General features: G+C 49.7%; 1 protein-coding gene across 7 annotated transcripts in view; it reads left to right on the top strand.

Moving 5' to 3' along the window:
• Positions 1–6: 6 nt before the first annotated feature.
• The window catches only part of SH3KBP1 (SH3 domain containing kinase binding protein 1), a 330,782-nt gene continuing 319,243 nt past the window's right edge, over positions 7–11,545 (top strand). For all 7 annotated transcript variants that reach the window (XM_040468252.1, XM_040468256.1, XM_040468254.1 and 4 more), the window contains exon 1: positions 7–302. Coding sequence is in view for 6 of the 7 variants with exons in the window: in XM_040468256.1 (XP_040324190.1) it covers positions 299–302 (4 nt within the window). In the remaining variant the exon portion in view is untranslated. The remainder of the gene's footprint in view (positions 303–11,545) is intronic.

Raw genomic sequence — 11,545 nt, 5'->3', positions numbered from 1 at the left:
TTCCACTCGCGGGGAGCAGGAAACCCGGCGCAGCCGGGCGCAGCGGGCCGCGATGCAGCAGCAGCAACAGCAGCAACAGCAGGAATCACCCCGGGGCAGCAGCGGCAGCAGCAGCAGCAGCAGAGGCAGCAGCGGGCGGCGCTGAGCCGCCGCCGCCGTCGCTACTGAGGAGAAAGCCGGCCCAGCCGCCGCCGCGTTCGGACCCCTGCGCCCCGAGCCCTGATCCCGGAGCCCGACCCCCGCGCCCGCCTCCGCCAACTTTCACGCTGCCTCGGCGGCCCGGCCCGGCTCGACGCCAATGGGTGAGTAGGGGGCTGCCGGCGCCCCGGTGCCCGGGCGCCCACCTCAGCCTGAGGGCGGCGCGCCTGTCCCGGGACTGCGGAGTCGGGAGGGCGCTCCGGGGGCAGGGCCCCGGCGGTGACACCGCGGTGGGCACTCTGCCTACCTCGCGCACCCCCGTTCACTCCCACTCGCGTCCCTGCCGAGCCCGCGCGGCACCGACCGGAACCCCTCGGGGTCCTGGGCGGAGGATCGCGGGCCGGCCCGGGGCGGCTGAGGCTGAGGGATGCAGGGGGTGTGGTTGGTTCTTCGGGTGGGCGGGGAGAGTTTTGTCTTGGCCATTTTCTCGCCCCAGCGCGCCCTTCTCTGCGCTGAGGACGTGGGTAATGGGAGCTGGTGGGCTCCGGCCCTGCGCGGGGGTTCGCGTTGTCTGTCCCTGGCCCCGCCGCGGGGGAAGCCAGAATCTCGGGGTCTCGGCGCGGCCAGGGACCGAGTTGCGTTTGCTGGGGGACGACGTGGTGGTGGGGGGGTGCGGGAAACGCCCCAGTACCCGGCTTGGCGTGCCATCCTCGGGTCCTGAGCGCCTGACGCGTCTCCCTTGGCGCCCCTCTTCTTCCCGGCCCTGACCCTCTCTCTGCCTGCCTTCTCTCAGCCTGGTGAGCTCTCCGCTGCGTGATGCTCAAAGGGCACTTCCTACATCCTCTAAGTCTGAAGGCTTGGGGAACTGGAGCCGGTGATCCAGTCCTCGATTTACTGGTGGAACATCAGTTCCAAGTAGGCAACTAACCATTAGGCCCCCTGGGTCCCATCTGGTGTAGACTGGCACATTGGAGCCACCTTGCCCAGAGGATGTGGCACCTTATTGGGCAAAGGACTTGTGATTGCCTGGGCTAGTAATCGTGTGGCCCATCCAGTTAATGTTCTTGCTGGCAGCCAATCTCTGTCTTTCATGCCTTTGGCAGATAATTTTAGGTGTTTCTAGGCCAGGCATAGGAAGGCTGTAGATGACGATAAATCATAATAAAGTGAGACCTTTCTGTGGGCAGGTTATAGGATTTGAGTAGGCGAGTCCAACAGTGATAGGTAAGCGGTCATAGGATGCCCCTGAAGACGGATGCAGTGGAAAAGGGGAGGTTTAACCCAATCAGTTGTTGACAGGCAGTTAAAATCCCATTTGTGGTCACTGCCATAAATGGTTTTCCTTTTCTAAAGTGGTGGCCATCCAATGGCCTCTCAGCTTCAATGTCACTTTTTTCTCAGTGCCCTTCTCTGGTCCCTGCACCACCTCCAGTCTATATTAGTTTCTCTGTCACCCTTCTCTTCTAGCACCTTTTTAAAAAGAGCGGTATTACATATTTATTTGAGTGTAACATTTATCTTCCCTACTGTAAGCTCCATGACTGTAGGGACAGAACTGCGTGGGTGCCGTTTTGCTCGGCGCTGTTTTCTTTGGTGCTTGGTATGGAGCAGGCCCTGAATAAATATTTATTGAATAAATGAATGAATGAGGGGATATGAAACCCTCCTACTTGGTGGAAGACAAAATGCTTAGCTCAACACTCTTGTTTTGCTTTGCCATCTAATAAGATGATTTAGTTTATTAACAGAAGCATATACTTTAAACATTACTGATTACTTGAGTAACAGGTTGGTTTCTCCTGAGGTAACTGAAAGTGATTATTTTGATCACCTTTCCTTTTTTTGTGGGTCCCGAGAAGGTTGGACAAAAAAAGAAGTTAGATCCAAATGTCTTCTCCTGTGGCTGGACTGTGCTTTCTGTATCTCAGTGGGAAGAGGAGTCCAGTTTAAGAAGAAACAGACCTGTTTATTATTCGAGTCTGAACTGTTTTCATTATCCAGAGCCTCCTAAGAAAATTAGAGACTGCTTCTGCAGTTTATAGTCCTTTCAAGCTTAATCTTTTTTTTTTTTTTTGTTACTGTAAACATTACAAAAGGGAGGGGGTGCAGAAACTGATTTTCATTTGTTTCAGGTGTTACTGCTTAGAGGTGATAAGATTAAAATGAATGCTGTCATTTAATTATTTAAAATGTTTATAGTGGGGCTTAAGATGCCCATAGTTGTTTATGGCTAAAGATCGCCTATTTTCTAAAGCGTCTTCAGCAGTGTATTTGGGATGAAGTACAGGTAGGTAACAGTTCATTCTGCATGTCTTCCGATGGAGCCACCTAACAGTGCCGTTTCTGAAGCAGGTGTGTGTGTACACACAGGCGCCGCCCCCTTCCCCATCCCCAAGTCTCCTTGGTTTGCAAAAGATTTGTTCAGTGTATCAGTTTGATACATTTGCATTCTCACCTGGCCTGGGAATGATTTTTCTGTTGATGGCGAACACAGTAAAACTGTCTTATGTAGTCTTTAGTCTGAAAAAAACCCTAAGTGAAGCCAGTTAGTTGTAAAATGGCCTCTTAATGGAAGCCCGCTCAGAATGTGCCCTCGGAACTTGCAGGCAGATGCCTACAGTGCCAGATACGGGCAGAGCCTCTTGTAATTATGATCACACAAGTGTTAATGATCCCAATCTGTGAACAGTGAAAGATTTGCAAGCCCAGCAAATGATTTTTGTTTAGAAAACTCCAGAGTAACAACAAAGTTTGGACTGTTTTCAGCAATGTATTGTTTTGGTGAGAGATTGCTTTACGCTAAACTAAAGCAAAAATGAATGCAATGCATTGACCTTCACAGTCTAAAGTTAGAATTGGAAGAAAGACTCCACCTTTATCATTCGTCACCTTTACTTTGCCCCTTCACGTCCATCAGGACACAGGCAGAACCTTGCTACCTTGCTGGTTGCACAGACCTTCAGTTCTTTTTGCATTACTGATATTCTCTCATCAGCTCTTAATGTTTGAAATTGTTTTTTTTTTAATGTTTATGTATTTATTTTGAGCAAGCGAGAGAGAGAGAGAGCATGAGCAGGAGAGGGACAGAAAGAGAGGGAGAGAGAGGGGCTCCCCAGCAGGCTCCTCACTGCCCGTGCATAGCCCGATGTGGGGCTCAATCCACGAACCAGGAGAATCATGACCTGAGCCGAAAACAAGAGTCAAGACGCTTAACTGACTGAGCCACCCAGGTGCCCCTGCAATCGTTTTAAAGCAGGTTGCATACAGTGGCCAGCATTCATCCATTCATCCATCTATCCATCCGGTATTTATTGACCTCCTGCTTTGGGCCAGGCATTGTGCTAGGAATGGGTGCACGACACACATAGACCCGCCAGCTTAGGCTTTTCCGGCTAGTGGGAGAGGTAGGCCTGAGTGCGATACTCATGACAATATGCAGTTATAAGCCCTGGTAGGTCTCGTGAAAGATTAGAGAGGGGCAATGTGATTTAGGTTGCAGAGGGGTAAGGGCAATGTCTTTGAGGAGATTGTGTTTGAGCTGAAATCTGAAAATTGGGTAGGAGTCATCACTGCCCTCCAGTACCCCCGTCAACACATCCGTAGTGGAACAAGCGGTTCTCCTCTCCTGGCAGGGACGGACAGCGTGCATCACGGGGAGCCGCGTCGGACAGGACCCCGCGTAGGCCTGGGCCTGTGGGAGGGGCTTTAGGGGAGTGTTTAAGGAAGCCAGGTGATCTCTGGATTGGATGCTGGCTGGAAGTGAGGGATTTCCACGGTAGGGGGTCTTCATGCATCTTCCCGAGAGGCAGGGAAGACCAGAGAAAGGCTGTGATGGGTAAAGGAGCAGCAGTCACTCCTATTGGCCAGGATTCGGGGATGTGTGGAGACTGTTGTGGTTTGGACAAGGTTCACTTGTTCTCCGTGTTCGGACAGGATTACAGAGTGGTCTTGTTTTTGTCTTGTCCCATCCTGGTCACAGAGTGGCCTTGTCTGATGTTGGTGTTCTGGGGAAATTGCTTGTTCAATGGGAGACTGCCCGGCCAGCTCCTGGCCGGCAGGGGCTGCTTTTCTGAGTTAACTAAGAGATAAATGGGGGGAGGGAAAAGGAGTCGAGGGTGGGGGAGGGGAGGGGAGGAGAATGCCTTTCTAGGTATACTTTGTGGCTACTTCCTTAATACGGGCCAGCTGTAGTCTGGGGACTGTTCAACATTAAGCACAATGGACAACTGAAATGCCATCCCAGAGAAGAGATACAGAGTCACACGGAGCAAGCTGCTGAGAGCCAATAAGTCAGGATGGCTCTTAACGGGAAAGACGCAGGGCAGAAAAATACTAGAATCCTGGCATTGTGAGAGGAGAGTCTAATGCAGTGGTTCTCAAGAGTGTGGTCCCCCAGCATCAGCCTCCTTGGGATCTTGTTAAAGATACAAATTCTCTGGCCCCAATTCTGCCTACTGAATGATGAACTGGGGTGGGGTGGGGAGCCTAGCAATCTGTGTTTTAAGGAGCCCTCCAGGTGGTTCTGATGCATGGTCAAGGTCGGGGGTGGACCTTCTTGCCGTGCAGGTGAGAAAGCTGAGGTCCAGAGTATGTGGGTCACTGAAGGGTAGTACCTGGGCACTCTGGTCAAATATAAGATGCTGTTACAAGTGACACATGGCCTTAGAGAAGGAGAAAAGTGTGTTCCTAGTTCAGAACAAACCTCGTATGGAATCGCTAGAACAGTACAGTGTTGATTCTGCCATGAATCTAGCCCATGCCAGACCTCCAACACCCAGGCATTAGTGACACTAGCTGGCTTATCTCAGTGTCTCTTGGACTTTTACCGGAGTATCACATAGGCCTTCGCCATCATCCTTCTTTGCCCTCCGTCCTCTTTAGAAGGGACGTTACGATACATTGTTAGCATTGTTAGGGTTTTTGATCTTTGTTCCTCATTTTTTGTACCGGTACCTGTATTAGTTTCTGATTGCTGCTGTAATAAATTACCAAAAACTTGGTGCCCCAAAATGCCATAAGTTTATTGTCTTTAAAGTTCTGGAGGTCAGAAGTCCAACACAGGTCTCACTGGGCTAAGATGAAAATGTGGGCAGGGCTGCATTCCTGCCGGAGGCTCTAGGGGAGAATCCCTTTCCTCGCTTTGTCGTTTCCAGAGTCTTCTGCATTCCTTGGCTCACGGCCTACTTCCATCTTCCAAGCCAGCCGTGGCCGGTCGAGTCTCTTTCATAGCACATCCCTCTGATACTGACTCTTCTGCTTTTCTCTTCCGTGTTGAAGGAGGGCAGGAACTGCATCACTTTGGTCGTTGTGTCCCTGTGCTGGCACATGGGAAGCCCCAAGTTAATATTGATTGAATGAATTATTTTTCCTAACCTTCTAGCTAACTTTATCCAGGTGTTTCTTGGACACCTCAAACAGAGCATGCTACACGCGGAGCTCAGCATTTCTCCTCCCCGTCCCCCACTTCCTGGAGGATATCACTGCCTTTCCCACCACTTCCATAGGTGTTCTCCTCTTGGTCTTGCCTCCTCTTCTTTCCCATCTCCTCTCTCTCCATTCTTTCCAGTGTACAGTCAAGCCCAAATGTTTCTGGAATGCTTTAGAAACATTTCTGCAGATGCTTTAGATCCTGAATGCCTTAGCAAAGCCTTTGGGGAGCTTGGCGGCCACGCCTGCCTTTTTTCCATGCTTGTTCAGGCCTCTGAGCCTTTGCCATGCAGTTCCTTTCCATTCATGGGGAAGGGATTTCATTCTCTTCTCTGCCTTGTAGTCCCTCTGTGTTAGTTTCCTCTTGCTGCTGTGATAAGATACTACAAACTCAGTGGCTTAAAACAACATAAACTTGTAATCTTACACTTCTGGAGGTCAGAGGTCCAAACTGGGTCTTACTGGGTTGATATCAAGGTGTGGGCAGGGCTGTGTTCCTTCTGGAGGCTCTCAGGGAGAGTCCATTTCCTTGCCTTTTCCAGCTTCTGGAAGAAGCGCTCACGTTCCTTGGCTTGTGGCCACATCACTCTAACCTCTGCTTCTGTCTTCACATCTCCTCTTTTACTCTGAACTTCCTGCCTTCCTTTTATAAAGACCATTGTGTTCTATTGGGCCTACCTGGGTAATTCAGGCTACCCTCCCCATCTCAAGCCCCTTCGCTTAATCTGTCTGCAAAATCCTTTTTTTTTTTTTTTTTAATTTTTTTTTTTAACATTTATTTATTTTTGGGACAGAGAGAGACAGAGCATGAATGGGGGAGGGGCAGAGAGAGAGAGGGAGACACAGAATCGGAAGCAGGCTCCAGGCTCTGAGCCATCAGCCCAGAGCCCGACGCGGGGCTCGAACTCACAAACCGCGAGATCGTGACCTGAGCTGAAGTCGGACGCTTAACCGACTGAGCCACCCAGGCGCCCCTGCAAAATCCTTTTTACCACAGAAGGTAACATTCACAGGTTCTGCGGATTCGGATGTGAGCGTCTTTGAGGGGCTGTTAGCAGCCTGCCACACCCCTTGTTCATCTTTTGAGGCCTGCTCCGAAGGGTGCTGTATAAACATGTCGTCTTGTATTAAGTCTGTTCATCTCTGACAGGGTGTCCCCAACTACATTGCCCTGGCTCATTGCCTGGCACACGGGAAGTGCCATATGTTACTGAATGAATGAATGAGTAACCCTTTCACCCAAGTATGGTTACTGCTTGAAATTCTCCTAGGCTATTGGCTGCCAGGAGTGTGTGTGCAATTCTGTAAGATCCCCTAGGCACAGTGTGCTGACAAGGTCTGTTTGCCGACAGTTCATGGTGGCCCGCACTGCGGTGGATGAGAAGGGTAACGCCACATGGCGTGTGGCTTCGACAAAGAACTGCAAGTTCAAGATGGAAAATTCTCTCTGGCAGTGGTTCTCAACCGGGGGTGATTTTGCCCCCCAGGAGGACATTTGGCAATGTTTGGAGACGCTTGGTTGTCACAGCTGGTGGGGGAGGGCAGGCTGCTGGCGTCTGGGGGCCAGGGGTCGGGGATGCTGCTACATATCCTACAATGTACAGGACAGCCCCCCAATGGTTATCCAGCCCCCAAAGTTGGGGCAGCCTGCTCTGAGCGTTACACAGATGGTTGAAACACCGTTTCCTTCCTTCATCATCAGCTGCTCCGGACACAAGGTTTCCTCTGGAGCCACAGCCTTTGTTTTATGAATAAACGCAGAAGTCACTGGAAAGCAGGGCTCTTTGGCATTCTTTCACCATTTTGTTCTGTGAGTAGAAAGTGTCTTAACACAGCTCATTGCGTCTCGTCCGTCAATCCCTGGGTTGCAGAGTTGTTAAACTTATTTCTCCCGTGTTTGGCTCCCCTGATGTTTTGCCTTCCTGGTGGGATGTGCTTGTGTGCCGGGTGGCAGATGGTGGGTCCTTCTGCCACTCACACATGGGTCTCTGGAACTGAAGTGCTAGAAAGGTCCTTGGCAGTCATGGCAGCCCACACCATCAGATGATGGAACTGAGACTCTGAGAGGCAAAGTGCATGGTGCCCTAGCTGCAGGGCCCGGCTCCCTTTAAATAGGAAAGAGCTAGCAACTTATATAGGTAGGCGCTCAGTAAATATCAGGCTCCTGCTTCCCCCATGGAAGCTCTTTCTGCTAGCTGTTTCCTTGGTAAATTAAAAACAAAACAGCTTTATTGAGTTATAATTCACATATCTTACAATTCACCCATCGAAAGTGTGAAGTTCAGTGGTTTTTGGTAGATTACGTTATTAATTTTTAAAATCATGGTAATGTGGATATAACAAAATTTGCCATTGCAACCATTTTTAAGTCCGCAGCTCAGCGGCGTTAAGTACATTCGCAGTCTTGTGCACCCAGCACTACTATCTATTTTGAAAAGTTTTTCATCACCCCTTCCTGGCAAGTTTCTAACTTGAAGCATAGAATCCAGATCCCCTGGGGGTTCCTGGCTGCCCAGGCATTTTGGAGAACACTTGGTAGAAGTCCAAGGGTCCCAGTTGAGATTCCAAAGGAATACAGGAAGAGGGAAAGTATGGTTTTGCTGTTTTTACATGTGTTTGGTCACCGTCTCCTTTGGGAGGCACTTCAGTTTGACTCTGTCCCTCCAGCCACCTCCCTTGGTTACATCCCTCTCGTCCTCTTGGGGGAATTGTGAATATCCTTTTCTATCCTGAAACATTTGTGAGTTAGTTGCTTGGGTAACTTCCTTGGCAATTACTGGGATTCATCAGGATATTTCAGTCACGGGAGAAAGCACTGCACTGCCAAACTGACCCCTCCAATCCACACGTAGAGAGTCGAGAGTTGCATGTTTCTTTGCCTGAATCCCTTTAGCTGGCAAAGGTATGCGGGCACCCCGGGTGATTATGAGAAGTTGTTTTTCAACTTGATTGTTATTGTATGGGTAAATATCTTGCAGGAAAGCCAATGGTTTTCATTAGGGGACACTTCAGCAAAGCAAAATTTATCCCGTGGACCTTCCTGGGGTGATAAACTGTGCTATGTTTAGCTTCGGGAAGAAAAAACACTAATAACAAAAAAAAATCCTCACTAATATTTGTCCTCACTGAACTGCATTCAGTTGGCAAGAAAAGCCCAGTAAAGGCCTTCAGCTGATTTCCTTCCAGTGGCCATGGAAGTGGTGGGGCCACCGCAGGAGGCTGGCCTGCCCCCAGGTGAGGGACAGAGTAGCAAGATGAAGTGCTATTCAGTTCATACTGCTGTTCTTTCCTCAGTGTCTTGGATTAAATGCTATAAATGTTGACGTCTCATTAATTACTCATTTTGCTTAACAAATTTAAGTCTTTAAGCACCGGAGTACAGCATGTATAGACATTTTAAATCACCATCTCCTTAGATTTCAACTATTTATCAGTCAGTATGCAAACACCAGCCCTTGTGTTTTTGCTGGATGTTTCTAGACTGTTCTAGACTTGGAAGACTTGGGGCCCTGTTCTAGGTCTGGTCCTCTGGGGCTGCACTAGTTTTATCCATCACACACCCACTCCCTGTGTGACAAGTCTTTAATTAGCTTAGTGTCCTCCCTAATTATTCCAGCTAGTTCTCATTTTTGTGCCTAGAGCTCAAAGGAGGTGCTTAAATGTTGTTTTGGAAAAGAACTGGGAAAGGCCTTCTTGGCTTTGCTGTCCCCTCTTCTTAGCCGGCTTCTTCACGGATATTCATTTTCTTCACCAGACTCTTCTGGACACTACCTTCTGCTTGAGCATTTTACATGCTAGCTTCTGAGTAAAATTCATTTGACATGAATGGCTTCATAAATGGGCGTTGCCTTTCTCCTGTTGTGATCATTCAGAAGTCAAAACCTCAAACCCCTCTTCATAACAAACAACATGGGATCATTTTTCACTTAACCAGTGATTTCTCACTGCCCCTTTGTTCTCCATAAAATATTAGATGGACAACAGATGTGTCACCCCAAATACAGTCCGTCAGGTAGCTCATTGTTGACCCTTGAGCAGGTTGGGCCGAGCAAGTGGTGGGGAATTGATGGTGATGTTTTAGCTTAATTGCTGCCTTTGTCAGCAAAGAAATGAAACGAAAGTACTTAGCTGGGGAGGGGGGGTCTGGGGAGAGAATGGGAGTAGGGGTGTCCCCAGTGGAGGACACAATTTGCACAGGGAAGGAGTTCACCTGTTTTTTGGGGATTGAGACTATAGCTACTTGCTGGGGGAATTTTCAAAACATTTTTAAATGTAATTTCATTTTTTTTGTAATGAAAAGTGCTCACAATGACACGTCTCTTTCTGAATCTCAGCCCTCCAGTTCTCTGGTGATTCCTCCCCCGTCCCCTGACCAAGGCTGTCTGTGTTTTATTTCTCCCAAAATCTTCCAGGCAGAGTTCATGCCTGTAGCAGCGGACGTGTATTTCTGTTATTTCTCCCTCCTTCTATGCAATGAGGTCATGGTTAATCGCAGATAGGAGAACTTCTGTGTAGCTGGTGGCTTCCTCCACTAGGGATGTGCACCAGAACTCTATGTCTGGGTCCTTCTCGTCTGATTTTGGTGGACCGATGGGCATATTTTGGAAGAGCTCTCTAGGAGAATGTGCTGTGTACTCCTGAGTCTCAACTGATCTAGGTTTCTTAACCGGTAGAAACTTTGTCCTGGATCTTAACTGATCGAGACCACGCTTCTTAACTGGGTTAGGACTCTCTCTTGCTTCATATTGCAGACGTGCAGTAAGGACTTTCTTCAAGTGAGGAGGCGAAGCAGAGCCTGTTACCTGGAAAGGAGGGCTTATTACAGGGTCACAGGGGCCTCTCTTGCACCCCAAGGGTCCCAAGAAGCCCCAGAACCAGGGATGGGTTAACTGCCCCATGTGCCATCTCGCCTTCTCTCCTCCCCTCCTCCCTGCCCCTGTCCCCTTTCTTCTCTCTGCGCATTTCATTCATGGGGCATGTGCCACAGTTCCAGCCGCTTGTTAAGAGTGACTTGATTGTTCATTCCAGTTCCAAATTCCCATTAGCCAGGCTGAGCCCACTGGAGTCCATGTCGCTCCCGAAGATACACAGGTGGTTGCTGTGGGCCCACTTCTAGGAGGAGAAGGACACACCTGGTTCCAGTCCCCTGATCTGAATGAAGCCCTGTCCTGGGAGCAGTGCTTGGTGAGATGGGGGTACCTGGGGGCCACTCTTGGGGCGTGCACTATATACGAGGATGCTTGAAAGCCGTGAGCCAGAATACCTGAAAGTGCCCTGTTGCCCATTTTCTCTTGACAAAGGGGTGATGAGTGTGAGGTGGTGCTAGAGCCTTTGACATTGTCCCATCCATCTTTGGAGCCCCTTTCATAAGGCTCCCCTGAGGAAGGGCTCCTGGCCCTGTCGGGCACAGTTGTGCTTCTGAGTGATTAATGGGGTTATTTTTATCCTTTGAGACCCCAATCGTGTAAAAAAGCGTAGATGTGACTTCGGAGGCATTTGGATGGGTTGATGATAGCACACTGTGGGGGTGGGGTACAGTTGTGACACTTTCTGGCTCTTTTAGGGAACCTGTGGGTTCTTAAATGGAGGAAGAGATGAAGACATTGTGAAAAACAGCCACTGCCTGGCAAGGTAACCGCCCAGTCAGAGAGATGAAGGGGAAAGGGGGCAGGGGACTGTCATGCAAAGTCTGGCGGGCTGCCTCTGTCCAACCTCATGCCTTCTCTCCTCTCCACTTTTCTCCCCCACCCTTTCTCGGTCCCGTCAGCCATCTCCAATCCCTCACCACCCCCACCCACTCCATCTCTCCGTTCTACCCTCCCTGCCTCTTCCCTTCACATTTCCGGGTTGTCTCTCTCTTCCTCTGCTGCCTTCCAAGTAACCCCTCTTCCCACCTTCCCCCACCTTCTCCCTGCCACATTCTCTCCCTCCTAACTTCTCTTCCCTCTCTTTTGTCTTTGTCCCCACCCCTTCCTGCCCC

The sequence above is a fragment of the Herpailurus yagouaroundi genome, unplaced genomic scaffold (assembly GCF_014898765.1).
Source record: "Herpailurus yagouaroundi ecotype Mexico unplaced genomic scaffold, PumYag 67690, whole genome shotgun sequence".
Lineage (NCBI taxonomy): Eukaryota > Metazoa > Chordata > Mammalia > Carnivora > Felidae > Herpailurus > Herpailurus yagouaroundi.
Note: the sequence above shows the minus strand (reverse complement) of the source record. Positions and strands in the feature narration are given on the sequence as shown.